Genomic DNA, 27,371 nt, shown 5'->3' with positions numbered 1-27,371 from the left:
GGCATTCCATAGTCACTATGGAATACTTCTGGTCTTGCCAACTTCAATCCTATTATTTGCTAGGGTAGATCAATTTTGATTTTATACTTAGTTATACGGTATGGCTCTTACTCTGGGAAATGATCCTTACTTGAAACACATAGTCCTTCTAAGCTCTCTAGTGAATGCCAGAGATACTCAGTGCAGCAGTGTTAATTTCTTTCTTTCCTTTTCCTTTTTATTTATTTATTTATTTTTTTTTTGGAGGGGGGATGGTGCTGGGCCTGAACTCCGACATCTCACAGCACTGCACAACTTCTGACATCTCCATTTAGTTCTCAGTCCTGCAGCAGCATTTGCTTGCTGAATATTATGAAGTCTGAGCCTGAGCATGCGTCACCCAGCCCTTGGTCAGTAACTACGTTGGTCAGCGTTCTCCAGAGAAACAGAACCAGCAGGACATAGAGAGCTTTACATAAAGGCACTTATTATGAGTGATTGCCTCACACAATTAAGAGGCTGAGAAGTCCCACAACCTACTGTCTGCAAGCTAGAGGCCCAGGAAAGCTGATGGCACAGTTCCAGTCCAAACTCAAAGGCCTGAGAACCGGGGGAGCCAATGATGTAAGTGGCAGTCAGGGACCAAAGACCCGAGAACCAGAAGCAGCAATGTGTGAAGGCAGGAGAAGATGGATGTCTGGACTGAGGCAGAGAACAAATCCACCCTTCCTCTGCTTTTGAGTTCTACTCAAGCCCTCAGCTTATTGGACTATGCCCACCAGCACGGATGCATGTGATTTTCTTTACTCAGTCTGCCAATTAAACCCCTCACCTCTTCCAGAAGGACCCTCACAGACGTACACAGAGACGATGTTTTGCCAGCTATCTGGACATCCCTTAGCCCAGTCATGCTCACGCATAGAACTAATCATCACGACGACCCACATTTAATTCTCACACAGGTCCTCCCTTCTGGCACACATAACAGGTCTCTCTTCTCCAGCACCTCCCCCTGCGAATTCCAGGCTCTGCCACCTCAGCTCCGTGAGCATGAGTGAGCGCCGCCTTTGTGAACAATGGAAAGAACCTGCCCGCAGACAGCAAGCCGGGGCAGTGGTGGCTCTTGCCTCTTGGGTTTCTTTTCCCTCCAGTGCCACAGCTCTACAATGCTCATTGCTCGGTGCTTAGAAACGGTTGCCTCATATACAGGCATACCTCATTTCAATGAATTTATCCTCTTTTTTTTTTTTTAAACAAATTTGTGGCAACTCTGTGTTGTCTGATGATGGTTAGCATTTCTTAGCACTAAAGTATTTTTAAATTAAGGCTTGGACATTGTTTTTTAAGACATAATGCCATTGCACACTTCATAGACTATAGTATGGGTGAGACGTAACTTTTATATGCACTGGGAAACCAAACATTCATGTGACTCGTGTTATTGCAATAGCTGCTTCATTGCAGTGGTCTGGAACGGAACCTGCAGTGTCTCTGAGGTCTGCCTGCAGCTTGTCCCGTTACATGGTTGCTACTCCCGTTAGCATCTATTCCCTAAAGGCTGGATGTAGACATCTTCAGTCTTACACTGCGGCAGGGAAGACACGTCAGATACATACCTGTATCATCAGTTACTTTAATTCCTGTGATAACGCTGTGAGGAGAAATACAGGAAACCAGGAACGTGTACTAACGCTGTTCATTATCGCGTTTGCTCTGCCGCGGAACGTCTTCCTCAGAGTGATGGTTGAACTCTAATCTCAAGGACGACAGAACAGAAATGAACTAGGCCACAGTGAGGTGAAACAAAATTTCAGATAAAGATGATGGCATGTGGAAATGGCCTGAGGGTAAACTCAAAGGACTGAAAAAAAATTAGTATTTAATGTTTCTTGAGAGTACATTATGAACAGTCAGTGTGTAATGCTTTGTATAATATCTTATTAGATTCTAATAATGTTATTAAGGAGATACCATTACTAATCCATTTTATTGATGAGGAAACTGAGATTCAGAGAGATTAAGTAAACTTACCCAAGATCATGTGGTGCTGGGGTCTATCCGGGCTGTTTTATTCCTACGCCTGAACACTCAAACACTATACACTCGGGAAAAGAACAGGATGTTACGATACTGGGGGTGGGGGGTGGGGGAGTGGGAGGGAGAGAAACAGAGAAACAGGATTGTATGGTGTCTACATCCTGCCTTAGGAAGCTAAAGCTCTCATTGAAGAGAAAACATGATAAAAACATGTACACTTTACATTTAAATATACTCCTAAAAGGGACTTTAAAACTGTGTTTTGACAACCAAGATATTTTAGTATAAACCCTTTTGTTTTGCAAAGAAAAGACAGAGACCCTGAGACGTTTAATAGCCTGCTCAAGGTCACTTACCTTGAAGTAGTAAAACAGGGGCGAAAATCTAAGACTTTTAACTCCTGATTGAAAACAGCAACCTGTATACTTTGTAGTCAAGTGCAGTTCAAAAGATACTTCATTAATTAAGGAAGAACATCATTAATTACCAGATTGGGCCCAGGCGCAGGGAGTGTAAGATTAATACCTGTAGGTACTCGGGAAACAGGAAGACCCCTCCCCTACACCCCGCCCGGAGGGCTCAGGAAGCTGTCATAGAGAGAGTGAGCTTGGCAGATACCAGAATTTAAGGGACAAGGAGGAAATCAATCAACCAACAAATATTTCTTGAGTGTCTGCCACGCACCAGTTTCAGGGATGATTTTAGAGTTTGGCTAGATATCAAGAAAACAAATCTGAAACAAAGTAGCTGAGTAAGAGGTAACACCAGTCTGTCTCCTACTGCAGATGTCGAGTAAAACCAACCCCTTGTCAGAATAGGGTCTCACCCTGCAAGAGAGGGTGATACCCAGAAGAATAGGGTGTGATGAGAAGATAGAGCAGGGGAGGGAGGGGGTCCTCCTTCCCTCAGGAAGGTTGCAAACACAGCAGGGAACATTTGTCAAGGAGTGGAGTCTGGGAGGCTGCGTGGGCACTAGAGGTTGATAATTGATGAAGGACCCACCAGACTTTGTACGCAACGGCATGGAAGTTTGAAAGGGCACAAACGGAGGAAGCAGACTGTTCCCTTGGGAAGCAAAAGCAAAATTGTCGCATCCCAGGCAGGTTTACAAAGGAGAGGACACTTAGATGGACGTGTCCCTTTAGAAATGTAGTACGACGAAAAAGCCAACTAGAGAGCCTGTTTTATGTAAATAGGATTCATTTTACAAGTTTAAAAGCTTGCTTAGATACCAATCTAGGAAATGAAATCGTGTCTTCTTTTGCTATCAAATGCGAATCTGTTCACGCATTTGTCAGACGTTCATTGATCTCTTCCTTTGTGCCAGGCTCAGCCAGTACTTGGCATATCAAGTAAGCAAGACGTTTCACACCATGTAAGTGCCAAGGGCAGGGACGGAGGAGGGGCCTGCTGTGTGAGTTCCAACAAAGGCGAGAAGGGTGGTGTGCGGCGAGTGGCTGACCGTCTAGGGCAATAGGAAGGGTGGTGGTAAATGCTGTCAGAGTGAGGCAGGGCCAGATCATGCAGGCACTGGGCTGCAGTGTAAAAGGTGTGGATTTTTTTCAAAGAACAATGTGAAGGTTTTAGGGGGCTTTTAAGCAGGGAAATGATCTGATGTGATGTATGTATCTACTAGTTCGCTGTCATCCCCCACACAAGAGATCTATCAGGTTTTTCAGCCAACTGACACTGATGATAAGATGAACAGCTCCATAAGGAAACAGATCAGTAGCCTTGCAGTCAAGACTTTATAATCCCAAGATGGGAATTATAAAGCAGATAAGCAATGAGATACATTTGCCAGGTCCGTATTATAAGCACGGTCTAACCTTGATCTAGACTGGTCCTTTTGCTATTGCTTTGTATTCTTTGTATTCAACACGTGCTGAATAGATCTGGGGAGGAGATATCTCAACATGCAAAAGCAGGCTTCTGGTCACTCAGAGTGGGCAAGCTGATGCTGGGCTGGACAGATGTGGCTCTTGACGTCAATAGTCTTTCAAGCACTCGCTGGCTTGCCCACCGGGTCACTACGGATTTTCCTTGAGTCCTCCCCAACCATCTGAAGTCCCAGACACTGCTCCATCTACTCCTGGACTAATACTCTGCGAACACATCTTGTTTCTTTTGAAATCACTCTGCTTGAATAAGCCCCATCCATTATTGTCCGTATGTGGCAATGTGAAGGACTGTCCCATCTCTGGGCATGTCAGCTTATGCTAATAAAGCTGCATATCAGGCACATCTATTTTCTCACTTTCAGGGAAGGCAAAGGTACGAACAGGTGATCGTGGTGTGAATGACTCATGCAGAGGACTCACTCCCTGGAATCCAAAATGGGGAGCAATGAGTACAGAAAATTGTGTGGTCCCTTAACGCTGGTTTAAATACTGAAAATTCAATCCTGTTTACTTTCAGTGATATCTGTTGTGTTCTCAGTTTAAGGCCGAAAAAAATAGCAAGATTGATTGATTGATTGATTGCCACTCGAGATCTGTTTGCGTGATTCTTTTTTCACTGGGTGATCATTAATGCAACATAAAGAAAACCTTAAAAATGAGGAAAGCGGAGGGGAAAGAAGGATTATTTTTCTTCTTCTTCTTCCCTTCCGGGGCCCCAGCCCTCTGCCTGTGACCGCCTGGGCGAGTGAGTGGCCGCCTGCCGCGCGTCCCTGCCCGCCGCCCCCGCCGCCCCGCGCGCGTGCCCGCGAGCGTCCGCGCCGCGGCGCTAACGGAAGCGATCCGTGTCTTCCAGGTTTCCTCTACGCGCAGAACAGCGCCAAGCGCAGCATTAAAGAGCGGCTCATGAAGCTCTTGCCCTGCTCCGCTGCCAAAACGTCGTCTCCTGCTGTTCAAAGCAAGTTTCTTTGTTTTGGTTTTTATTTTTTCCCTCCCCCAAACTGTTTGTTTGTGTTGTGTGTAGGGGTCTGCATGCGTCGTAGGCCTCTGCTTCTAAAAGGAATCCATGTATTATGTTCCGCCAAACCAGCTCGATTGATGTGCTCGTGTGGACCTCAGTACCCGGGCGAACTTCTGTGCAATTGGGAAGCACTTCCCATCTGGCAGACTGACGGCACAGTATTAGTGAGGGGAGCCTGGGCTTCAAAACATGTGGAATTTTTGTTTGATCTGAGGCTCGGGTGACGCGGATTCCCGCCGCCTGAATTGTTAGCGGAGCGGCTGTGCACTTGAAACTGCGTTACCTTGTAAAGTTCCTGTCTCACGTGCATGTGTTTGCTGTGTAATTTAGATACTGCCAAGCTTCAGAAGTATTGCTAGGTTCGCAAAACTGCCGTAAAGTGGAACAACACCTTTAGACAAATGTGACTTTCCTTCTTTGCCGACTCTTAACCTTTATCATCGGGGTCTCTAAGAAAACGGACCAGTACGTATATATACCTACAGAGCTTTCTCAGATTACAGTGGGGTTACATCCTGATAAACCCTTCTTAAGTTGAAAACATTGTAAGTGAAAAGTGCATTTGATACGCATGACCCACAACATTGTAGCCTAGCCTACTTCAGATGTGCTCAGAACACTTACATTAGCCTACAGTTGGGCAAAATCATCTAACACAAAGCCTATTATATGATAAAGTGTTGAATATCTCATGGAATTTAGTGATTGCTGGACTGAAAGTGAAAAACAGAATGACTGTACCAGTTGCATGCTCTTGGACCTCGTGGCTGGCTGGGAGCTACGGGTCGCTGCCACCGACCATCCTGCATTACAACAGCATTTTGTACTGCATATCGCCTCCTCGCCCAGAAAAAAGATCAAAATTCAAAGTACAGTTTCTACTGAATAGGTATCGCTTTCACACCATTTGTAAAGTCAAAAATTCATAGTTGAAACTTCATTAAGCCTGGGACAGTCTGTATATGTATACCCATACATGTATATATACCTATGATATGCAGACACACATACATATATGTATATATATGCATGCACACATATATATGTGTGTATATATATAAATAAAGGGAATTACTTTAAGGAATTGGCTCACCTGACTGTAGGAGCTGGCATGTCCAAAATTCACAGAGCGGGCCGATGGGCCGGAAACTCAGACAGGCTTGGATGCTGCAGTCTTGAAGCAGAATTCCCTGTTCAGGAGATCTCAGTTTTTGCTTAAGGCCTTTCAGCTGATTACATGAAGCCCACCCACACTATCCTGAGTAATCTCCTTAACTTAAAGTCCACTGTTAGTAGATCTCAACCAGGTCTTCAAAATACTTTCAGAGCGACAATTAGATTAGTGTTTATACCTGGGTACTGTAGCCTCACCAAGTTGACACATCACACTAATCACACACTCCCCCCACTTTCTCTCCAATTCTGCGGCATTCTGAAGGAACAGAAATAGAGGATAACTAAAGGGAAACCCTCTATGTATTGTATAAAGACGCCACGTGTAATTTAAAATGAACGTTGACACATGTTCTATGTTTACAAACATTGTTTCATACACAATTTTCTTTTTCAAGCATCTAACAAGTGTCAGAATCAGACTGAGAAGGTAGAGTGCTCTCTGCCAGTGAGGAGACAAAAGATTAAGGAGCTAGGTGAGATACTCTGGTTGTGGGGCCGTAACCCATTTCTTCACCTACTCTCTTTTCTACCACAGCATTTTGTAGGAACTGATGAACTCAGTGAGTGATTTAAAAATGTGGCTGCTCTAAAATTTCACTAGTCTCCACAGTACAAATAAAGAAAATACAGAAAGTACCTTAAACAACCCAATATGTCCAGTCAAAAGTCCCAGAATAGAATAATGATTTATTTCAGTGGTATTGACCAAAGGTAACATATCACAATAATATGATTTAATTAATTCACCTATTCATTCAACATATATTTATAGGCAGTTTTTAGTTTGTTTGTTTTTTGTGGGGGAGGTAATTAGATTATTTTTTAAATGGAGGTACTGGAGATTGAACCCAGGACCCTGTGCATGCTGAGCTATACCCTCCCCACTTATTCAACATATATTTATCATATGTCAGTTCCTGTTCCTGTGCTAGGAGATAGAGCAGTAAATAAAACAGCCTTTAAAAGGCCCGTTCTTCTAGAACCTTCTGTAGGGAAAGGAGACAGGACGGAATTGCTTTTATCAGTAATAATCCTATGGACAAAACAATTTTTAAATTATAGTTAAAATGCATTGCTTTGATTTTTTTCCCTTCATTGCACATACACCCACACCATCTCACAAACAAAACATAATATGCCCTCAGCAACCTGGAAAGCTACAGTCCAGAATGATGCAAAATCTTAATCCTACATGATACTGAGACTGTAGACGTTTTTATTGCTACAGTTTGTCAGCGAATGTTGGTTATTAGAGCCGTTGCTTTTCTCCTTTCAAGTGGAAATCAAAATTGCCAATTTACCAGATATTTACCAAAAACATAGTCATTTGTACAAAGCAGACAGGTAAAATATAACTTTCAAATGGATCTGTCTATTCATTTTGCAAAGGACAAAATCATCATGCCTCCATTAGTGCTTTTCCTGAATCAGTATCTCGGAAAGTCATCGCTCCGTATAAATGTTCACAGAGCATGCAACATAATTTTCAACTTAGTGTGAGGAAAAAGTCAGGACGTTTCTTGAAGGGGGAAAAAAAATAATAGAAGATACTAAAAAAATTTTAGCGGACTGACTCTAAAAACTGATATATGTATATATATATATATATATATTTTTTTATTGAAGTACAGTCGATTACAATGTGTCAGTTTCTGTTGTACGGCACAATGTCCCAGTCACACATATACATACATATATTCATTTTCATTAAAGGTTATTATAAAATATTGAATATAGTTCCCTGTGCTATACAGAAGAAAAATTTTTAATCTACTTTATATACAGTGGCTAACATTTGCAAATCTTAGACTCCCAAATTTATCCCTTCCCACCCCTTTTCCTCCGGTAAACATAAGATTGTTTACTATGTCTGTGAGTCTGTAAAATTGGGATTTCATAGCTGATATTGAACCCACACTAGACATGGCCTGTGATTTGTGAATCCCCAAAGGTCTGCAGATATAAAACTCCCTCCCCCACTAACCACCATTTTCCATAGTAGCTGCAAATCATAAGAAAAACCCAGCAGGTCAAAGCAGATTACTTGAAAAGGAGACCACATTAACTCCATTGCTGTGTTAGAAAGGTGTTTCTATTAGATCCCTCTCCATAATCTGGACCCTAAGCATCTGGGCACAGGACTGAAAAGATGATACGAGAACATGAGGCAGGAGGCGGGTGGTTAGAGACAGGTACCAGAATGGCAGAGGCCACCAGGAGGAAGAGTGTGGGCACCGAATGTGTCCATGCAGAGAGCCCTTGGCGGGGCTAGTTCTGGGTTGGACTGACCTGCATAGTGGCTGTGGAAATTTCTCCACCAGATCCCATGAAGCTGAAAAGCTGAAAAGCTGAAAGTTGGTTTACTAAGAGGCCAGTAGTCATCCTAAACTCCATTTCCTTTTTTCAAGAAGGCAGATAAGAAAGAGTTTTTTCATCTTGGACTTCCCAGTCTCCAGAACTGTAAGAAATAAATAAATGAAAAGGGGGAGGGATCAATCATTCCTCTTGGCAGAAACATGAGATTTACCAATCTTATGCAAATAACAAAAGAAATACCTCTTTCGTGTAGAAAGCCCCAAATTTCTGCTGAGTAATGGAGCACTTAGATTCCCCAAATCACAGAACCCAAGAATTTGAAGGGAGCCTCACGTCATACCCAGTTCCCCCACGGACTCCTTCTGTCGGCACTGGGAGCAGCACTGCTTCTTCAGGAAAATACCCATTTCAATACATTCTTCCTCATGCTGAGCCCAAATCGGCCTTCCTTTAACTTCCTAGGATACTGGTACTCGTCCTACCCCAGAGAGGAATCTTCAGTGTCCATTCCTTCTTCCCGGGGACAGCCTTCCTCGTCCTCCTCCTCCTCCTCCTCCCCCTTCAAGCTGGGAAGGTGAATAGTTCATTTATAAAAGTAACTCACGTTCATAGCAGTACATTGGAAAGTACAAAAAAAAAAAAAAAAGATAAGAAGTGATACACACACATGCCACACAACACACAGCACACAACACACAATCCTTCTGTGCTCCTGTACTTTGAAGTAACTACAAAGAATCAGTGACATCTTTTTTCATCAATGTGTGTACCTTAATAATTGCATCCATACCAAAAATTTATCCTTTTCTTACCTTGCATACTTTCATAAATATTAACCTTGTTATTAAAATGGAAATGTCATTTTAATGCCAAGCATAACATTACATGTATAGTTACAGTATGTTGTATTTAACTGCATTCCCTGGCTTTTGAATATTTAGATTTTTTTCCCCTTTTTTTCTTTTTACCCCAAAACATAAAGAGCTCTGAGATAAACATCTCTCTGTATATATCTGTGTGCCTTTAAGATTATTTTCTCCCAGATGAAAGAATTAAATTATGTGAGTACAAGCTTCCTCATATATACTAGAATATTGTTTTTTGAGTTGATCTTTCAAATATTTAAACACATCACACATATTACGTCTTGAGTGTTTTTTTTACATAGACTTAATATCCTCAATATTTGGAAACTGTATATGTTTTATAGCCATTTATTAAATACAGACTTGAAATATTAGTTCTGCCACTTGTGACTCAAATGAAAGCATTAAAAGAAGTAGCATAGAACAAAGATTTTCTGCATGAAAAACCATTGGCATTATTAAATTTTTGAAAATCAAATTTTCCCATTTTTAATAAAAGGTAAAAATAGTAAGTCCCAAACCTCTTATATTAGAGCACATGTCTTGACTTTGATGTTTGATAAGACTGTCAGACAAATATTCAAGTCCGGCTGCCTTCGAGAGGTGTTGGGAACAACAAACAAGGCTTCAAGGAGGAAGTGACAGAACCAGCAGTGGCCCCTCCTGGGTGGCCCGCCTGGATAGGTGTGAGCCAGTGAGAATTCACTTAGAACCTGGAATGTCTTCTGCCTGGTTAATAACTGCCAAACAAGAGTGAGAAGTGAGTAAGAACTGAGGCTGGCGACACCTGGGCGATCTGTTAAGGACCAGCTGTTCAAGCTGCTGGCCTGCATCCCCTCAGCTGGCCAGGTGCCCACTGCTCTTTGAGCACCAAGCCAGGACACAGACGAGACCACCTGCCAGATGTAGTGGCCTGATCACCACCGCCCAGCACCACAGTTGAGTTCTTATTCACCGGCATCACTAGCTGCCCAGTTGCTGAAGCTGGATTCATGGTTCCTCTGCTTTATGCCCCCACACCCCACCACCATCTTACTGGCCGCTAAACTCTGGTCAGTTTCTCTCTGAAATATCTTTTAAATGAATATATTTTTATCTCTTGTGCTAGGACTCTCGCACCAACCCTCATTTTCTCTTCCAAGAAAGACTGAAAGAGGCCAGTGGAGGCAGCGTGGGCTTAGGGGCATTCATGCACTTGAATTCCTATTGTGCCTCATATTAAACAAAATGCCTGCAACTATTTACTTAAATCCTCTGGCCCCTTAGTCTCCTTATTTAGTTACTCATCCCACAGTATTTTTTGAGGGACTGTATGTGGCAAGCATGACTCTAGACATTGGCTTTATAGGGAGGAATAGGGTGTATCAGTTCACTGCCTTCATGGAGCTTACATGGGAGGAGAGGCTAAAACATGAAAACCAAGATAATCTCAGGAACTGATGAGCATTATGAAGGCAGAAAGCCTATGGTAATACGATGGAAGCTGAATGCAAGCAGGGGAGATACTTTGCTTCATTGATGAGTGACATTTGAGACCCTAAAACCAGAGAAGGCTGGTCGCTAGAGGGTCTGAAGTGGTCCAAGGAAGAGGTAACGGCAACTGCAAAGGTTCTAAGGAGCAAAGCAGTATAATTTATTCACATACAGAGAGAAAGGCCACTGTGATCTTCAGAAAAATGGGTGGTTGTCGGGATTCAACAAGATAACTCATGCAAAGTACTTAGTGCATGAAACATCACGAGTCTGTATATATGACAAGTGTTAACTCAGCTGATACTCCCCACCACCTTCTGAGGCAAGTGTAGGAATTCCCCCCATATAATTGCTGGTAAAACTGAGGCACAGACAAGCAAAGCGAGTGTCCCTGTTGGCAGAGCTGGGAGTCGGACTCCAGAAACTCCTGTCTTCATCGCTTTGTCAGACTGAGCTGCATCGGCTACCTCTGATATTGACTGAGGAAGCCTGGGTTTCATTCCAGCTTCTGAGCTGTGTGATTCTGCACAAATCATTACAGTCTTTTCACACAGCTGTCTCAGTTGTGAAATGGGGATGTAAGTCCCAGCTTCCTGGAGGCAGAGAGCCAGACCTAATGCTTTCCCTTGGTCCAGTGGTACAAATATACTTCTTGAATAATTTATCAAATGATTGTATGATATGAGACTGTCACCTCAGTAGATGAAGTCTTACTGGAAAAACTCAAGGGAGGAGTGAAGGGCACTTTTTCGAGATTGGCATATGGGAAAGTCCATGTGCCAACTGAGCCAGAGTCTGTCTAAGGATGTGGTCATTATACTTTAAATATTATTATATATCCTATAATGGTAATAGCCTATTAGTATAAGAGTATAGCTTATTTTATATGTGAGGAAACAGATCTGGAGAAGGGAGATCATTTGCTTGCTCAAAATCACAAAGCTATAAAAAAAAAAATCAGGAATGAGAGGCTTGACTCCAAATCCAGTACTCTCTAACACTGACATTCTATGATTAGGTATTGGTCAGGGTCTAGGCAGAAAACACAAGGCACACATAATGGGGCAATGCATGGGAGTTTAATGAAGGGACTGTTTGCAAAGATGTGGGCAGGGTTTCTGGACCCAACAAGGCTGATGATGTACCCAGGGCTAGGGGACCTATAGGATCAGTGACAGTTCTCAGAGTCAGTCACACTGCTCTTCTTCTTGTAAGATTTGTTCTCAACTCCGTGATATCTTGGAGGCTGACAACTGGCTTATAGATGTATGTTGATATTGAATAGATAATTGTAGGATTAAGGAATTTAGCTATTTCATGAATGGCTTAAAAAACTAAAAATAGAACTACGATATGATTCAGCAACTCCACTCCTGGGTATATATCCAAAGAAAACAAAAACACTAATTTGAGAAGACACATGCACCCCAAAGTTCATAGCAGCATTATTTACAACAGCCAAGATATGGAAGCAGCCTGTGCCCATCAACAGATATATGGATAAAGAAGATGTGTTGTGTGTATATATATAATGGAATATTACTCGACTGTAAAAAAGAATGAAATCTTGCCATTGACAACAACATGGACAGACTTGGAGGGTCTTATACTTAGTGAAACAAGTCAGACAGAAGAAGAAAAATACTGTGTGTTTTCACTTATATGTGGAATCTAAAAATTAAAACAAATGAACAAATACAGCAAAACAGAAATAGACTCACAGATACTGAGAACAAACAAGTTGTTACCAGCAGGGAGAGAGGTGGAGGATAGGACACAATAGGGGAAGGGGATTAAGAGATACAAACTACTAGGTTTAAAATAAATAAGACACAAGGATGTAATGTACAACACAGGGAAAATAGTCAATATCTCATAATAATTTATATGGAATATAATCTATAAAAATATCGAAGCACTCTGTTGTATACCTGAAACTGATATAATGTTGTAAGTCAACTACACTTCAATTTCAAAAAAAAAGAAGGAAGTCCCTAACTTCTATACTCTATGTAAGCACAAATACTTTTTCTTTGAAAAATAAATGCCATCAAGTCTGTGGCTGTGTCTCCTCACTGGATGATTCTGAGTCACTCACTTTATCTCTCCATGCCCCAGTTAATTTTTTCTAAAGTAATTGTTTCCCTATTTATTCAAAGGATATTATGGAGACAAAAAGCTTACTAAATAATAGTCAGGAGCTAATGCAAAAGATAAAATATAGAACACTTGATTATATGTATGCTTATATTTATATGAATGTTTTATCTAAATTTACTTCATAATAACATCTACCCAATAAAAGCTCAGTGGCCTCATTCAATCAAAAGAATTGATTCACTAAATTAAAGCTTCATCCAGGGGTTTTTGTTGTTGATCTGAACAGACACAAGAGGGCAAATGCGACAAGGTTATTGTGAGGCCAGACGACTCAAAACTAACTGATAAGTTACCATCAATATTTGCCTTGTGTTATTGCAAAGCACAGTTTCCTAACTTGCTTTCAGATTTTTGGTGTCAAACACGGCATAACATTTCAGTGTGTTCTGTTTTTCCTGGTGGCATATTGATCGTGGAAAGTTTTTGATGCCTCTCTTGGCACAGAAAGCATCAGCATTTGGCTGTTGGAGTACTTGTTTTTCAAAAGTGAGTTGAACTGCCAACATGCTGCCAATTAAAAATACAACAGTAACCTCCAGGAAAATTTTTTAAAGTTTTAACCTTCTGAAAATTAATTAATCTCATACTAGCTCCTTAGTGACTTTAGCTGAAAGCTCTAACCTGGGCATGTAGTCAAGAAAAATCTTTGGAGGAACAGATGCATAACCTGTGAAGGTCTGTAAGCTTAATTTGCAAGTAGCATGGCCCTTCAATGTCACCATACGTATGAATTCCAAAAAAATGTAATTTTCAAATTCTCAGATGTTGTTTTTATTTATTTAACAAGTTTCTAGCACTTACTATGTGGTTGGTGCCATTCTAAGAGTTTTGGACAGTTCTAAGTCATTACATCCTAAAAATTACCCTATAAAATGGACACAATTATTTCAGTCGTACAGGATAGAAGACTGAGGGATGAGAGGTTAAGGAATTCACCTGAATTACATCATCAGTTAGAGGGGGAGGGGGAGGGAGAGCGGTGACCCTGGAAATGGAAATCCAGAGTTTTTGTTCTTTACCATTTCTCTAGTTGTGTGTATCGTATTGGTCATTTTTACATGAAAACAAGGCTGAGTCTTTTTTTCCACTTATCTGCTTAACATAGGACACCCTTGTACAGCTCATATTGTCCAGAAAGGTTGTGGTAGCCCCTTGAATGACTTATTTCCCCTCTCTGGACCCCAGTCTCACCACCTACAAATGAGAAGCAGAGCCTGGGCTTCAGCCTTGCGTTGTGGGAGCCAATGAGATGATATTTCTTATTTCTGGCTCTGACAATGACAGCTGTTTCAAAGCTAGTGCAAAACTTACTCCTTTCGTAGGACTTCACCACCCATGAGAAGGAGGGAGTAGGGAAATTTAGACATGCTGCTTAACCCAGATTTAATATTAATTGACACCCTCATTTACTTATCGTAAACAATGTGTTTTCCTAATCAGAATATTTGTCCATCCCTTCGTATAGGTGTCTACAAGTCTTAGAATCTTTCCTATTGCTTATCTCATTTCATCCTCACAAAACTCCTGGGAGAATGACAGAGCAGAGGGGTTGAAGTCTCTGTTTAGCAAACTAAAAAATGGAGAGATTAAGTGGCTTGTCCAAAGTTACACAGGTATTCAGTGACAAAACAGAAAGATAGACGTTCTTTGTTCTGGCCCATCATTTTTCTGCTAGACATCCTCATTAAATCATGAATGAGTCTTAGTACAGGAAGGCTGGAGGCAGGGGGTCCCAGGACAGCTGGTTTCTATTGGCAGGTTTAGTATGTTGGCACTTTGATGCAGCATACACTTACAGAGCATCCACTATTTGAAAAGTAATAGTGCCAGGAACAGGGAAACACTATAAATCACTGTGTCTGAAGGCTGACATCGTATAGAAATAAACAAACATGTACAAAAATCATTCGGACGCAATGAATACAAGTAAAGTGCTGTGAGAGGCAGCACTGGAGATGTATTAGGGTTAAGAAGAGTGATAACTCTAGGAACAGCTTATTTGGTTAAAATCCTGGTTCCGTGACTGACTAGCTATAGAAAAGTTTGCTTACCCTTTCTGAGCTTCATTTTCCCACCTTCAAGGTGAAGATAATAGTAGCAAAAATTATATGTTTGTGTAGAAGATTAAGTGAGCGTGTGAAGTGTTTACAGCAGTGACTGGCTAGTAAGTGCTGGCTGCTGGTGCTATGTTTCTCCCCCTACTTGTGATGATCATGGAGCTACAGCCACAGGGATGAGGTCGAATCTCACCAGGCACGTTTCACAAAAAGGTAGTATTTCAGCAGGGCCCTTTGGAGAAGAATTATTTCACAAGAGGGAGAAAAAGCCGAAGGAGCAGGCTAAATCAAGAGTAAGATGGTCAGAGTGAGAAGTAAGAGAGAGAAGCAGTCAGAAAAGGTGAGCTGGGACCAGTTTGAAGGTTCTTACAGCCAACACAAGGCTGGTTCTCTGCAGTAAAGTGAGGCAGTGGGGAGTCAGCCAAGGTTTTTATTTATTTTTCTTTATTTCAGTTTCACTGAGTTATAATTGTACATATCAAATTTCAAGATATTTAAAGTGTACATTGTGGGGATTTGATATTCGTATCCATTGTAATAGGAATCCTCCCATGTAATTAATCAGTACATCCATCACCTCACATATTTATCTTCTTTTTGCTGAGAATATTTAAGTTCTACTTTCTTCAAAAATTTCGTTTATACAATACAGAGTTATCAGCTATAATCACCAAGTTCCACATTAGATCCTCAGATCTGATTCATCTTATAGCTGAAAGACTGTACACTTTTACCAACCTCTCCCTACTTCCCCCACACCCCAGACCCTGGCAACCACCTTTCTCCTCCCTGTCTGTGAGTTTGACTTTTTTCATATTCCACATTTAAGTGGTGCCAGGCAGTATTTGTCTTTCTCTGTCTGGCTTATTTCACTTAGCACAGTCCCTCAAAGTCCATCCCTATTGTCACAAATGGCAGGATTTCCTTTTTTCTGATGGCTGAAGAATATTTCATTGGATGTATATAACCACATCTTCTTTATCCATCCATCCACTGATGGACACTTAGGTCGTTTCCATTTCTTGGCTATTGTGAATAATGCCTCATTAAACATGGGAGTGCAGGTGTCTCTTTGAGACCCTGTTTTCATTCCTTTTGGATGTAGACCCACCCAGAGGTGGGATTGCTAGATCAAAATGAAAACTGATTCTTTGTCTTGATTAGGTTTTGAGATGACTAGAGCCAGCCAGTAGGCAAGGGAGCTGGGACACAAGTTCAACTTTAGCAGGGTCGGTGGTGAACTTGAAGTCAGAGGAAAGAACAGCAAGAGCTCAAAAGCAACGTTTGAAGAGAAGACACAGACAAGTTCTCCACAATGTCAGCAAAAACTAGTTTCTGAATCAAGGAACCAACTAAACCTCAGGGTGAGAAAATATTACAAAAATAAATCAGGAACAGGTAAATTGCTGAAGGAGAGAAAAGAGAAAACAGGGAACTCAGTTGGGAAACTGCCTAAAAATCTTATGCAAGAAACAATATAAGCAGCTAGCTCTTACTGAGCACAACACGATTCTAAGCCTTCACAATTATTGTAAATATGTCATACAAGCTTATAAAGAAAGCACAGTTATAATCGCCGTTTAGGTGAGACAACCAAAAGACATTAAATCTCTAACCCAAGGTCTCACCGTTACTTAGTGTCTCAGGAGGGATTTGACCTTGAACAGTGTGATGCCAGAGCTTAGGGTCTTCACCACTAGACTCCCCTCCCTACAGGAGAGGACAGAGACCTGCACGTAAGGCAACAGTGGCGAGAGGGAAAGGACTGATTTGAAACCCAGGGTGAAGTTGTGACTGGAAACACTGGGAAACAGTTTTGGTACTAAGTCAAAGATAGGAAAAGGACGCAGCCATTCCACCGAAAGGACAATGGTGACATTAAGCAGGATAAGAAGCAGAGACGGCCATGAAAGCGAGCTAAGAAAAGATGGCAGTAGTTTTATTTCAGACACATTCGCTTAAAGTGTCCAAAGAAAACGAGCCATTCTTGAGAAAAGCTTTATTGTGGATGTGTTTTTTTCAGGTTACCTGTGTGATGAAATCTTTTGTTTCTCATTTGATTTTTCCACTATTTTCTTTACTGTTAATTTGGGACAAAAGAGGGTAGAGTGACGACTACTTATAAGACTACATCAAAATTTAGACAAACAAAAGTTTTCTTTTTTTATTAATGATTTTATGATTGGTCACTCATGCCATTTCTAATAGGAGTCATAAATACCTATTTTCCATTTGCGTTGACCTTGAAGTAATGCACACAGTGCTGGTTTCTGTTGGTTTCCTGTAGACACTGAAATGGGAACCTAACGCTTCAAGCAGACTTAATTTTACACTCCACCAGGTCTATAAAATACAGAGCATTGCTATGTTATCTGCTTAGATTGCAAGGTTAAAGTTTAACTTTCTTAGTTGCAAATTGCCTTCTTGCCAGGGGATACTATAGAGCAGCAAGTGTGATGGGCAAAAGTTTTGTTTTGTTTTGTATTTGTTTGTTTTTAGAAGCACTGACCCATCTCTGCTTGCAAGCTTTCAGAAAAGAAAAAAAAAAAAAAAGAAAGAAAGAAAAACAGGTAGACAAGTTCTAGAGATGAACTGAAAGAGGAAGCTTTCATCTTTCTGCAAAACACTCTCATTGGAGACTTGGGTAGAACAGTTCCAAGTAGCTTGTAGTGTTCTCTGAATCTGCTTGGAGGTAGACATATTCTCCAGTAAGTGTTCTTGGAGGTAATAAAAATCACACTTAATTCATCTCAATGTCAGTGTAAAATTAACTCATGCTTTAGGTGAGCCAGTGTTAGAGGGATAGATGGCAAGACCATCATCATCCTCGTGGCAGAAAGCATGCACTGTGGGTTTTTGTGATGCGCCAGACCTTATTCCACTTAATCTTCAGAGTTTTTGTTAGAATGCTATTATTATCTCCATTTCACAGCTGAGAGGACTGAGGATTTGAGGTTTCCAGTGACTTGAACTGAGGCAGGGAGTGACTAAACACCTTGCCTAAGGCTATACAAGCATCAGAAAAGGAATTCAAACTCCAGAAAGGTAGTGACAGAGCCCTACTCCTGAAGATTCTAGAACAAAGCCTTGCTAGGAAGCATGAAATGACCATTCATAACCATAAGTGTTGTCTTTTACTGATCGATTACTGCATATCAGTAAGTGATTCAAGCAATCTCTCAAAACAATTTTATGAACTTGAAACAAATATTATCTCTAGTTAGAGATGTTTAAATTAAAGCTTTGGTGAGGTAAAACCCATTGTCCAGTGTCAGAACTGGGACATAGACCCAGAAAAAAAAAATGGAGATACTGAATAATTTCCTGGAATGAGTGATTCTAGGCACTGTTCTGCTTTATCATGTTAAGAGTGACAGTAGACAATACTGTAGTTAATACTGGTACAAATAATGACCATAACACTATGATTGAGTGTTTACTACATGCCAGACACGTGCCATCTCATTTCATGCCCAGTCACCCTATGCCACAATACTGGGTACAATTTCATACTCATTTTTATAGCAGTGAACATAGGGAGCACACAGGCAGAGAACGTTTTACTGACTTATCCTAGTCACACAATAGATGTCCAACTGACATTTGGACAATGCAATCTAACTTTCCCTGAACCAAGAAAGTAGCTTAAACCCAGAAGGAACATAACAAAACCCAGATCACTGCTCAGTTTTCCTAATACCCTGTTTTAAACATGGTCAGGATGGATAAATGTTCCACAGCAGAATATTACTCCATCTCTGCTTTTAGCTCAAAAACACCCCCCTCCCAATATACCACCAAGAATTTATTATCACTAAATTCACACAGATTATTTTTAATTCCCTAGGTAATGGATTCTATTTATTTACTGTCCACCTTCTAAAGCAACACATAATGTGGTGATATCTTATGAATCAGGCATTGTATTTAGCGTAAATAAAGGTTCCAAATGTTTATTCCTTTACAATAGACTTTAGATGTAACACTTTAAAATTAAGAATCTTTTAGAAATGTATCACCTCTGTGTTAACATCTGAAGCAAAGTAAAATGATGAAAGCTTCTCCCTTAAAGATTAAAGAGCGACATTTGGTCACTGGCTCTTTTATTGTTATTATTAATTTGCTGTAGTACGCTTCTGCTCCTTTTCAGCTTTATGTTCCCTCCTTTGTTCTCAGGTAATCAGCCATCACTTCTAGACTTTACAGTCAGTGAACTTGGGTTTAAGTCCTAAATCTGTATCTTCCTATTTATTTGTCCTTCGTAATTTACAGCCTCCCTTCCAACACGGATTTCCTGGTCTGTAAAAGCAAGGTGACAGTGTCTGATCACAGAGTGATCGTGATGGTTAGCTCTAATAACAAACGTGAAAGTAACTTTGTTTACTACAAGGGGCGACCAGCAGACGTCAGGTGCTAGTCCTGCGGCTCATTGGCTACTCCTAGTGTGCGTCCCTCCTCCCCCGGCCCACCTGCTCCCAGTGTGGAGTCAGAAGCTTATTAAAATGTGAATGCCATGAGGGTAGGGACACTCTTACTGATAAAGGACATTTTGCTACTAATTTTTGGCTTCTTGGTTGGGTCTATCATTTTTGGACATTTTGGGCCATCATTCTCCCTTATTTTCTATGGGAGACAGAACAGGAGAACAGTTAATTTCGTAAACCCAGGAACCAGACTTCCCAGAGTTCATACCCTGGCTTTGCTGCTTTGTGACCGACCACGGGGAAGTCACTTAATCTCTCTGTGCCAGCATCTGCACCCACAGAACAAGACAGAGCATCCACAGGACACGAGTCGGGATTTTACCAGTTAGTGTATGTGAAGTGCTTGCATAGAACAAATGCTATAGAAAGTGGCTTGCTATTATATTAGATTTTTAGGGCAAACAGGAGACAGTCTATCGAAGTTCAAGAAAAACTCTTGTTAGAACATTTGGAATTGCATCAGCTATGACCGGCTATCTTCATCTCTGTCCATGTTTCACTGCTTTTTTATCTTCTCTTTGATCATTGTCCTTCTCAGCCGTTGACTTTCCTGACTAGAATGTCAACCTTTTTGGTCTGCCTTTATGTGAAAGTTCGATCATATTCCTTGTTCCTTCTCCCCTTACCCTGGCATTTCTATTATAGATTTTCTCTTTGTGTTTAATGGCCGGCAATTTAATTTTTATTTCCCTCATTTACCGAAAAGCAAGCTATACCCTACCACGTATGAAATAATAGCTTCTATCATAAGAGGCTATTCATGGCTTGCTGTAGTAATAATATAGTTCATGCTAACAACAAGCATTCCAATTAGGTGATTATATTTTAAAATCTCAGCTTGTGTGAAGAGTTATTTATGTTTATAAATAAGGCAGAGACAATCTACTCACAAGTGGTGCGAGAAATAGCTTCAGCAATTTTTCTCTGAGTAGTTATGTTTTATAAGTGATTGAATTCAATCATGAAATTGCAAAGCAATTCAAGTTCTCCTGGAATGGAAATTGCACTGTCATTGCCAACAACCACCTCTAACAGAAGACATTCAAAGTAATTGTCCGTTTTCAAGGTACTTTTCATTTTCCTGCTGCTATATGTACAATAAATAGGATAAAGTACTACCAATAAAGGGCTTTGGGGTCCTAACATGATTTCAGGGCCAGAGTTGAAGAAAGACGTCTGACTAACAAACATTTGGAGGCTCCAGTGGTTCAGAGTGGTCTGGGAAGAGCTGGGACTCCCGCAAGGCTTCAGATGGGTTGACTGCTTTCTGTTCGTGGGCTGTGCGTGATCAACTTGGAGTTAATAGTTCACATACTCTCCTTGTGCACCTGAGAACAGCTCCTGGTGGACGGGTGGGTGGGTGGGTGGTTGTGAAGACAGGAGGCGTCAACAGGGCTCCCAGGACTTCGCATTCTTGGACTGAACATTTAAATTTGGCAAAATTTGAAAAGTTGCTTGCAGGGCTTGGCCCAAGTTTCAACTCTCCACCCAGAGAAGTCAAATGATAAACCAAGAAGGAAGACAGGTTGGTGTCAGCTCCCGGCTCCCCCATGATCCACTGTGCAGTTGTGCAAACTTGAGCAAATTCCTTAACCCTAAAAACCAGTTTCCTCAGCTGGTTATAATTCCAACCACTTTGAGCATCGGGAAGGGTGGGACTAAGAAACAGAGTTTTCTGAGTAGATGGTGTCTTAGCCAGGCCTGTCCAAGCTTTCAGAAAAGAGAAGGAAAGGGGAAGAAGAAATTCCATAGGTGTCATGAAAAATAGCTTTGGAAATCTCCTTCCAGGCAGCTTTATCTTTGTCATGATGTGTTACACTTAAGTATTAAACAGACAGTAGCATCTCCTCCTTGTTGCAGAAGTTCTCAGGAGTAATTTCCAACACTATAGCCGAGAGTCTTCCATCATCACTTAGTGTAAAGCTAAAACCTGGAGCAAAATTTGTCAGCTCCTCTTCTAATACCTGTCACTGGGCTAAGCTTCTACATATTTAACCATGTGTGTCATTAGAAGGTAATCATCCTCATCGTGATGTTATTGCCATGCAGATCAAGTCACTAGTAATCCAACTGAATTTGGGGTAAACATTAGAAGTCAAGACACAGAAAGTATTTTTATAAATGAGATAAAGCAATATAAGTCAAGCCAGCTGAATCTTTGGCTAGACAAATCAATTTCAGCTCCAACAGAATTTTTAAGTCATAGGATTTATGATTTTTTATGAAGAAAATGTATAATATTTTTAAAGAACGATCACGCTGTACTGAGACATGGACCACTTGTAGACAGACCCAAGACGACGGGGATGCTTCCATTAGTTAGTCACTGATTTCACATCTTTTTTAATTGAGCACATTTAGTGTGCCAAATTCAATGCTGTTGGGCCGAGCTAGCCAGTAGTCTGGCAGGCCCCAGGCAGAAGAACGTGGCTGCAGTCTCACAATGTCCCCTGCTATGATAAGGCAGGGACTCATCTCTGAACCCGCTTCCTGAAAAGAGTGACAGTATTCTTCAGAAAACAGTTGTATTGCAGTATTACAGGCCTTGTTTCCAAGTTTGCGTCTTAGGAAGGCAGGCCTCACTCTCATCTGTGTAAAGCAAGGTGTTCTGCACTTCTGTTCTAGGGGATATGATTTGACCTCAGACAGAGTTCAATTTGCATTATTTTGAGTTAGGCTGTAATAAGCTTCTACTGTATTTTAAGAGAAGTTGGGAGATGTGAGAGAAAGGTGCCTATTTTTAAAACGCATTCTGTCATTCCCAGGTGATTTGAATTCCAATTTCTAGCCCAACTGTGTCATGGCCTGAGGGGACTGTTGACTCAGACAGAGGACATCCTTGGCCCTGAGAGACTGAGATCTAAGGAACAAAGAATAAAAAGAGACAGTCAGGAAGCTCAAGGGTGTCTGGGTTTTGCAATTTGTCATCTGATTAAAATGAAATCTGTTAGAAGACACATGAATTAAAATACTAGTTGTATTTAGTTTGTCTCAGAATGCCAAAAAAAGTAGCATTGGATGAGCAGTGCTATTCCAGGAGCAGGACACCTGCATAGTTAGTTGCATGTGGACAGAGCCCTGAAGATGATCCAGGAGGTCAGAGTGCCACCTGGTTCTGTTTTTAATCCTACTTAGCCTTGAGGAACCCAAATTTCTCAGTGGTGAAAGGCAGAAAAGCCAACAACTCCAGCAACCTTTCGTGTTCTCTCCAGCTCTGTGAACCCATCACTTCCAAACCTTATTCTGCATATTTCTAATCAGTACCTCGTTGACCGCCACCATAGCGATCTCAAAGCCCCCAGGCACATTTCTCCAGAGCAGGGGGGTATTCAATGGCTGCCTGGTTTGTGATTTAAAATATTTTGTCTCCCAAATCTCTTAAAACATCCTATTGATTAAGCTCATGATTTTTGATATTAAAAAACCAGAAATCAAATTCCAGCTCTGTCACTTACTAGCTTTGTGACCTTGAGTAAGTTATTTACACTCCGTGAGTCCCAGTTTATTCCTTGTAAAATAAAGGCAATAATACATATCTCACAGGATTTTTGTCAGTATTAGAATGAGATAATATACAGTCAGGCTTAGAGCAAAATCTCTGTAGAGGGTGGAGGGTTTTATTAACAATTTCAGCAGGATGTTTAGAAAGTTGGGTTTTAGGGTGCCAGAGAGAGCTGCCTGCTTCATTACTAACTAGTCATCTGAGCTTGAACAAGTTACTTGGATTCTCCAAGTCTCAGTTTTCTCATCTTTGAAAGGGGATGATAACCGCTGTCTTGAAAGGCATTGTGAAGATGAAAGGATGTGATTGGCTAGCAGGCTTCTCAGCGCTCGCTGGGCCAACTGTGAATAGCGAGACCTGCTTTTACTGGTGTTACATGTCTTTTGAATATAGGTGCAAGGATTAGTCAGCTCAGGCTGCCATAAAAAATGCCACAGACTGGATGGCTGAAACAATAGAAATTTATTTCTCACAATTCTGGAGGCTGGAAGTCCAAGCTCAGGGTTCCGTCTGAGTTGGTTTCTCATAAGACCTCTTTCCTTGGTTTGCAGATGATTGCCTTCTTGCGGTGTCCTCACATGGCCTCTCCTCTGCCCCTGTGTGTCCCAGGGGCCTCTCTATCTTCTTATAAAGACACCATTTGTATTGGATTAGGATCCCACCCTTACAACCTTATTTAACTTTAATTGTCTTCTTAAAGGTCACATCTCCAAATTCAGTCATATTGGGAGTTAGGCCTTCAACAAAAAAATTTTAGGGGGACATAATTCAACTTATAACAAGGCCAGAAGTCAGATTGCAGTAGATTAAAAAGAGAACAGGAGGTAGGAAATGGACCCAGCAGATATAGTCAGCTTCTCTGAGACGTTTGACAGTGCAAGAGAAGAGAGGAGATAAAAATGTTATTTTCAATCTTTGTTATTTCTGTTAGTACTGAGAGTTTGGCAGAGTAGGAAAACACATGAAGTTTGGCATCAAAGACTCGAGTATAAATTCAGCCTCTGTTTTCTCCGCTATGTGACACCTGGCCACTCATTCCTTCACCTCTGTAAGATACTCAGTATCCATATATGAAAAAAATGGACAATTACGTCTCATTGTAGATTTATTGTGAGGATTAGAATTATATCAGTAGTGCACCCAGCCTATCTCCTGGCATATTGCAGGAATTTAATAAATGTTAAGCACTGTATTAAAAGAAAAAAAAAACACCCCAAAGTGCACACTTTTAAGTGGTGGCAGAGTCCCATCATGAATTTCGCATCCTCTGCAGAATCCTGCTGTGCTCTCAGGCTTTCCCTCCAGGATCGGAGTCCTGATTGCGTTAGGTGGTGTTTCTTTTTTAAACTTATATGCTGGTGATTGCTGATGATTTCAGGTATGTTTTTAGAGCTTGTCAGCCTTCTAGAAATAGAAACAGCCCTTGGAAAGGTAGGAATCATTAAGAAGTAAGATACCAGTCAGCTAGGAAAACAAGAGAGTCCCCAGGCAGACACTTGAAGGATGGTGCTTTGAAAATCGCATGTGATGCTCATCCTATCGCACATTCTTGATACAATCACACTGACCCTCCGGCCCTGGGTCTTTTGTCTCAGTCTTAGCGTCTGCAAGTCTGCAGTAGTTGGAGGGGGAAACTGGGTTGGTAGGTTCAGGCTGCTGTGTGGTTACAAAGGCTGAGCAATTCAGATGCTGTTTTGTTTCTTAGCAGTGGACGGGTCATTAGGTCTAGTGGAGGTTATGCTGTGATTGAAAAAATGCTCAGAAAATCTCACTAAAATTCCCTTTACTTTTGTCTATGCTGTGTTTCTCGAAACAAGGCATAGAGAACACTGTGATACCAAAGACGGCATTATTCAAGGTCCATCAATGGTCCACAAACCTCAGTTTGAGAAATAATTTTCTATTCTGCAGCTAAGGTTTCCGGGGCTCCAGAGGCAGGGGGACTTCGGCAGCAACGTTGCTTGTTTATTGACTCATGTCTTCATTCATTCCCCAGTTAATTCTTGAGCAACTGTGGGGTATGAGGCACTATGTTAGGTCCACAGGACGTACAGACCTGTAGGACTTTGCCCATCTTCATGGAACTCACAATGGGGAAGACAGGCCTGAACAGATCATAACATAATTAATGATTTACAGGCTAGCTGAGAAGTAGGGGGGTGTGAGAACTCTGACTGGGGGCCCATCAGTAGCTCTGTATGGTGGGGCAACTGGAAAGGCTTCAGACAGAAGGCAGGAGTATTTGAATCAGATCATAAAAGACAGGTGTATTTCAACAAGAGGAAAAAAGGAAAGAGAATATTTTAAGTTGAGGAAATTATACTGTAACTGATTCAAAAAGAAGCTCAATCAAGATGCTCTGCAAGAAAGTAGTCTTTCCCTCCATCGTAGTCTATTTCTATCAGGTCAGCCCCATGGCATTTATTTCTGCACCAGCAACTACAACAAATAACTTCAACACAGCCCAGTGCACTGGATCGACAGAAATCTTAGGGACGCCATTTTCCTTCATCCTCTCAAGCTCAGGACCCATTGAATAGAGTCAACCCATTCATTCCAGTGAACAAAAAATAAAAGGGCCATGAGAAGACGGGCAGGCCAAGGATGAGCTCAGAGCTGACAAGGATAAAAGCGACAAAGTACAAAACAAATGTTTGCTTTTATATCCTCTTCCTCACTTTGACAAATACAACCTTTCCCAGTATTTATTTCATCGTCATTAGTGGTCTTTTATAAACTCCTGAGGGAATTAAGACACACCGAAATCAGGATTCCACTGACCTTTCTTCTCTGCAAAGCCAGCGCTCGGGCCCCTCCCTGCACTCAGTGTGTCAGGGCAGTAAGTAGGTACCGATGTTAGCGAGAGGCAGCATTATTAAATATCAAAAAGGATGTGACTTTTGTGGTCCAAAAAGACTACATTTCCACTGACATCTGAGACGTGGAATGGAGAGTGCATGACCCTGGGGCCAGAGTCGATGAGAAGATGTTCTCATGAGTCTCACCCATCTGAGTTGGGATGTAGTGGAGGGAAGCCAAGGTTTTAGTACTGAGCCTGGATGTTTCTGTTCCTGATAAGTTCCTTGGCTGAAGTGTGGACTGGACTGTGGCAGGAAGATTCCCTTAGGCCTCCATTGGGTCCCCGTGCAAAGCAGCTGAAATTAGCAGCTGAAATTACAAAAGCAGCTTAAGGATGCTGTTCTTTGAGATCTGGGCACCCAGAACCTCATATATCCCAATACATCCCAAGCTGCATTCTGCAGGGCCCTGGGGCATATATGAAGATGTTACCTGATGTTACTTCTGGGGAGAAAGGGTTCTGTGGACAAATCTCCTTTGGGGCCAGTTAGGTTGGACAGAATTCTTTGTTGCAAATCCTGTCAAAACCTTTATATTCCAGTGTTTTGCTCCCAAACTACATTGAACTCTCAGTATTTCTCAAATTTACATGGACACAAAATTCTTTTTTATTTTTATTTTTTTTGCATAGAGCATCTTTGAGAAATTATAGCATAAATATAATTCACAAAGCAAGTACAATATTTTAGCATTTATCCGTAGTTGTGGATTCCCTTACCTGCAAAATAGGTTCTATCCGGAAGTCCCTTCAGGCCCCAGTCCATGCGATGTGCACCCCTGAAGCCTGGATTTATGCCGAACGGGCAGCCGATGACTTCAGGCATTTCAGCACCTGGTGTGATTGCTTTATTTGTAGCTCCAGGTGAAAGATTTGATTTCAGTGGAATCTCTAGAGTGTATTAGAGGAGTCCTATCTCATAGGTGCGTGATACAAGAGTGATACTGATCACAATTAAACTAAAATTCCACTTTTATAACTAGTCCTTGATACATACACACATTTGAGGTTTTAAGATTGTTCATGATTTTTATGCTTTCAAACTGTACTGTAAAATGTTCATATGGTTAATGTCTAAGACTAGAGCATATGAAAAAATATTATGTAGAATTAGCTTAATACTGTAAACTCTGGGAAATGTAAAGACTGTTATTGGCAGTGTGAGAATCCTTCCTCTGGAGAAAGCACAGGCCTTCAGTAAACATTCCCTTCCGTTTTCTGTGTTACTGTGTATCTGGATTGGTGAGTGGTGACTGTCCTTAAGACTTTGCCTTCCCTCCGCAGACAGCGTGGAAGATGAACTGGAGATGGCCACCGTCAGGCATCGGCCCGAGGCTCTCGAGCTGCTGGAAGCCCAGAGCAAATTCACCAAGAAGGAGCTCCAGATTCTTTACAGAGGATTTAAGAATGTAAGAACTTTCTTTTTGATTTTACCTTCACACAGTTCTCAGAGGAGCACTGAGAAGTGAGGGGGAAAAGGGAAACAGTGCAGTTCCGTGAGAGCCTCAGCATGAGTCCCCTTCGCACCCCTCTTCCCTAGATGGG

General features: G+C 41.4%; 1 protein-coding gene across 6 annotated transcripts in view; it reads left to right on the top strand.

Annotated features, from left to right (window-relative positions):
• The window catches only part of KCNIP4 (potassium voltage-gated channel interacting protein 4), an 813,618-nt gene that overhangs the window by 689,983 nt on the left and 96,264 nt on the right, over positions 1-27,371 (top strand). For 5 of the 6 annotated variants that reach the window (XM_032494781.1, XM_032494786.1, XM_006184701.3 and 2 more), the window contains exon 2: positions 27,111-27,235. In XM_032494781.1, the coding sequence (XP_032350672.1) occupies positions 27,111-27,235 (125 nt within the window). Of the gene's footprint in view, positions 1-4,775; positions 4,873-27,110; positions 27,236-27,371 lie in introns of those variants that run through there. The other variant, XM_006184702.1, reaches the window with a different exon arrangement.

This window comes from Camelus ferus, chromosome 2 (genome assembly GCF_009834535.1).
Source record: "Camelus ferus isolate YT-003-E chromosome 2, BCGSAC_Cfer_1.0, whole genome shotgun sequence".
In the NCBI taxonomy this organism is placed as follows: Eukaryota; Metazoa; Chordata; class Mammalia; order Artiodactyla; family Camelidae; genus Camelus; species Camelus ferus.
The sequence above is the reverse complement of the archived record's forward strand: the minus strand, read 5'-3'. Positions and strand labels throughout refer to the sequence as shown.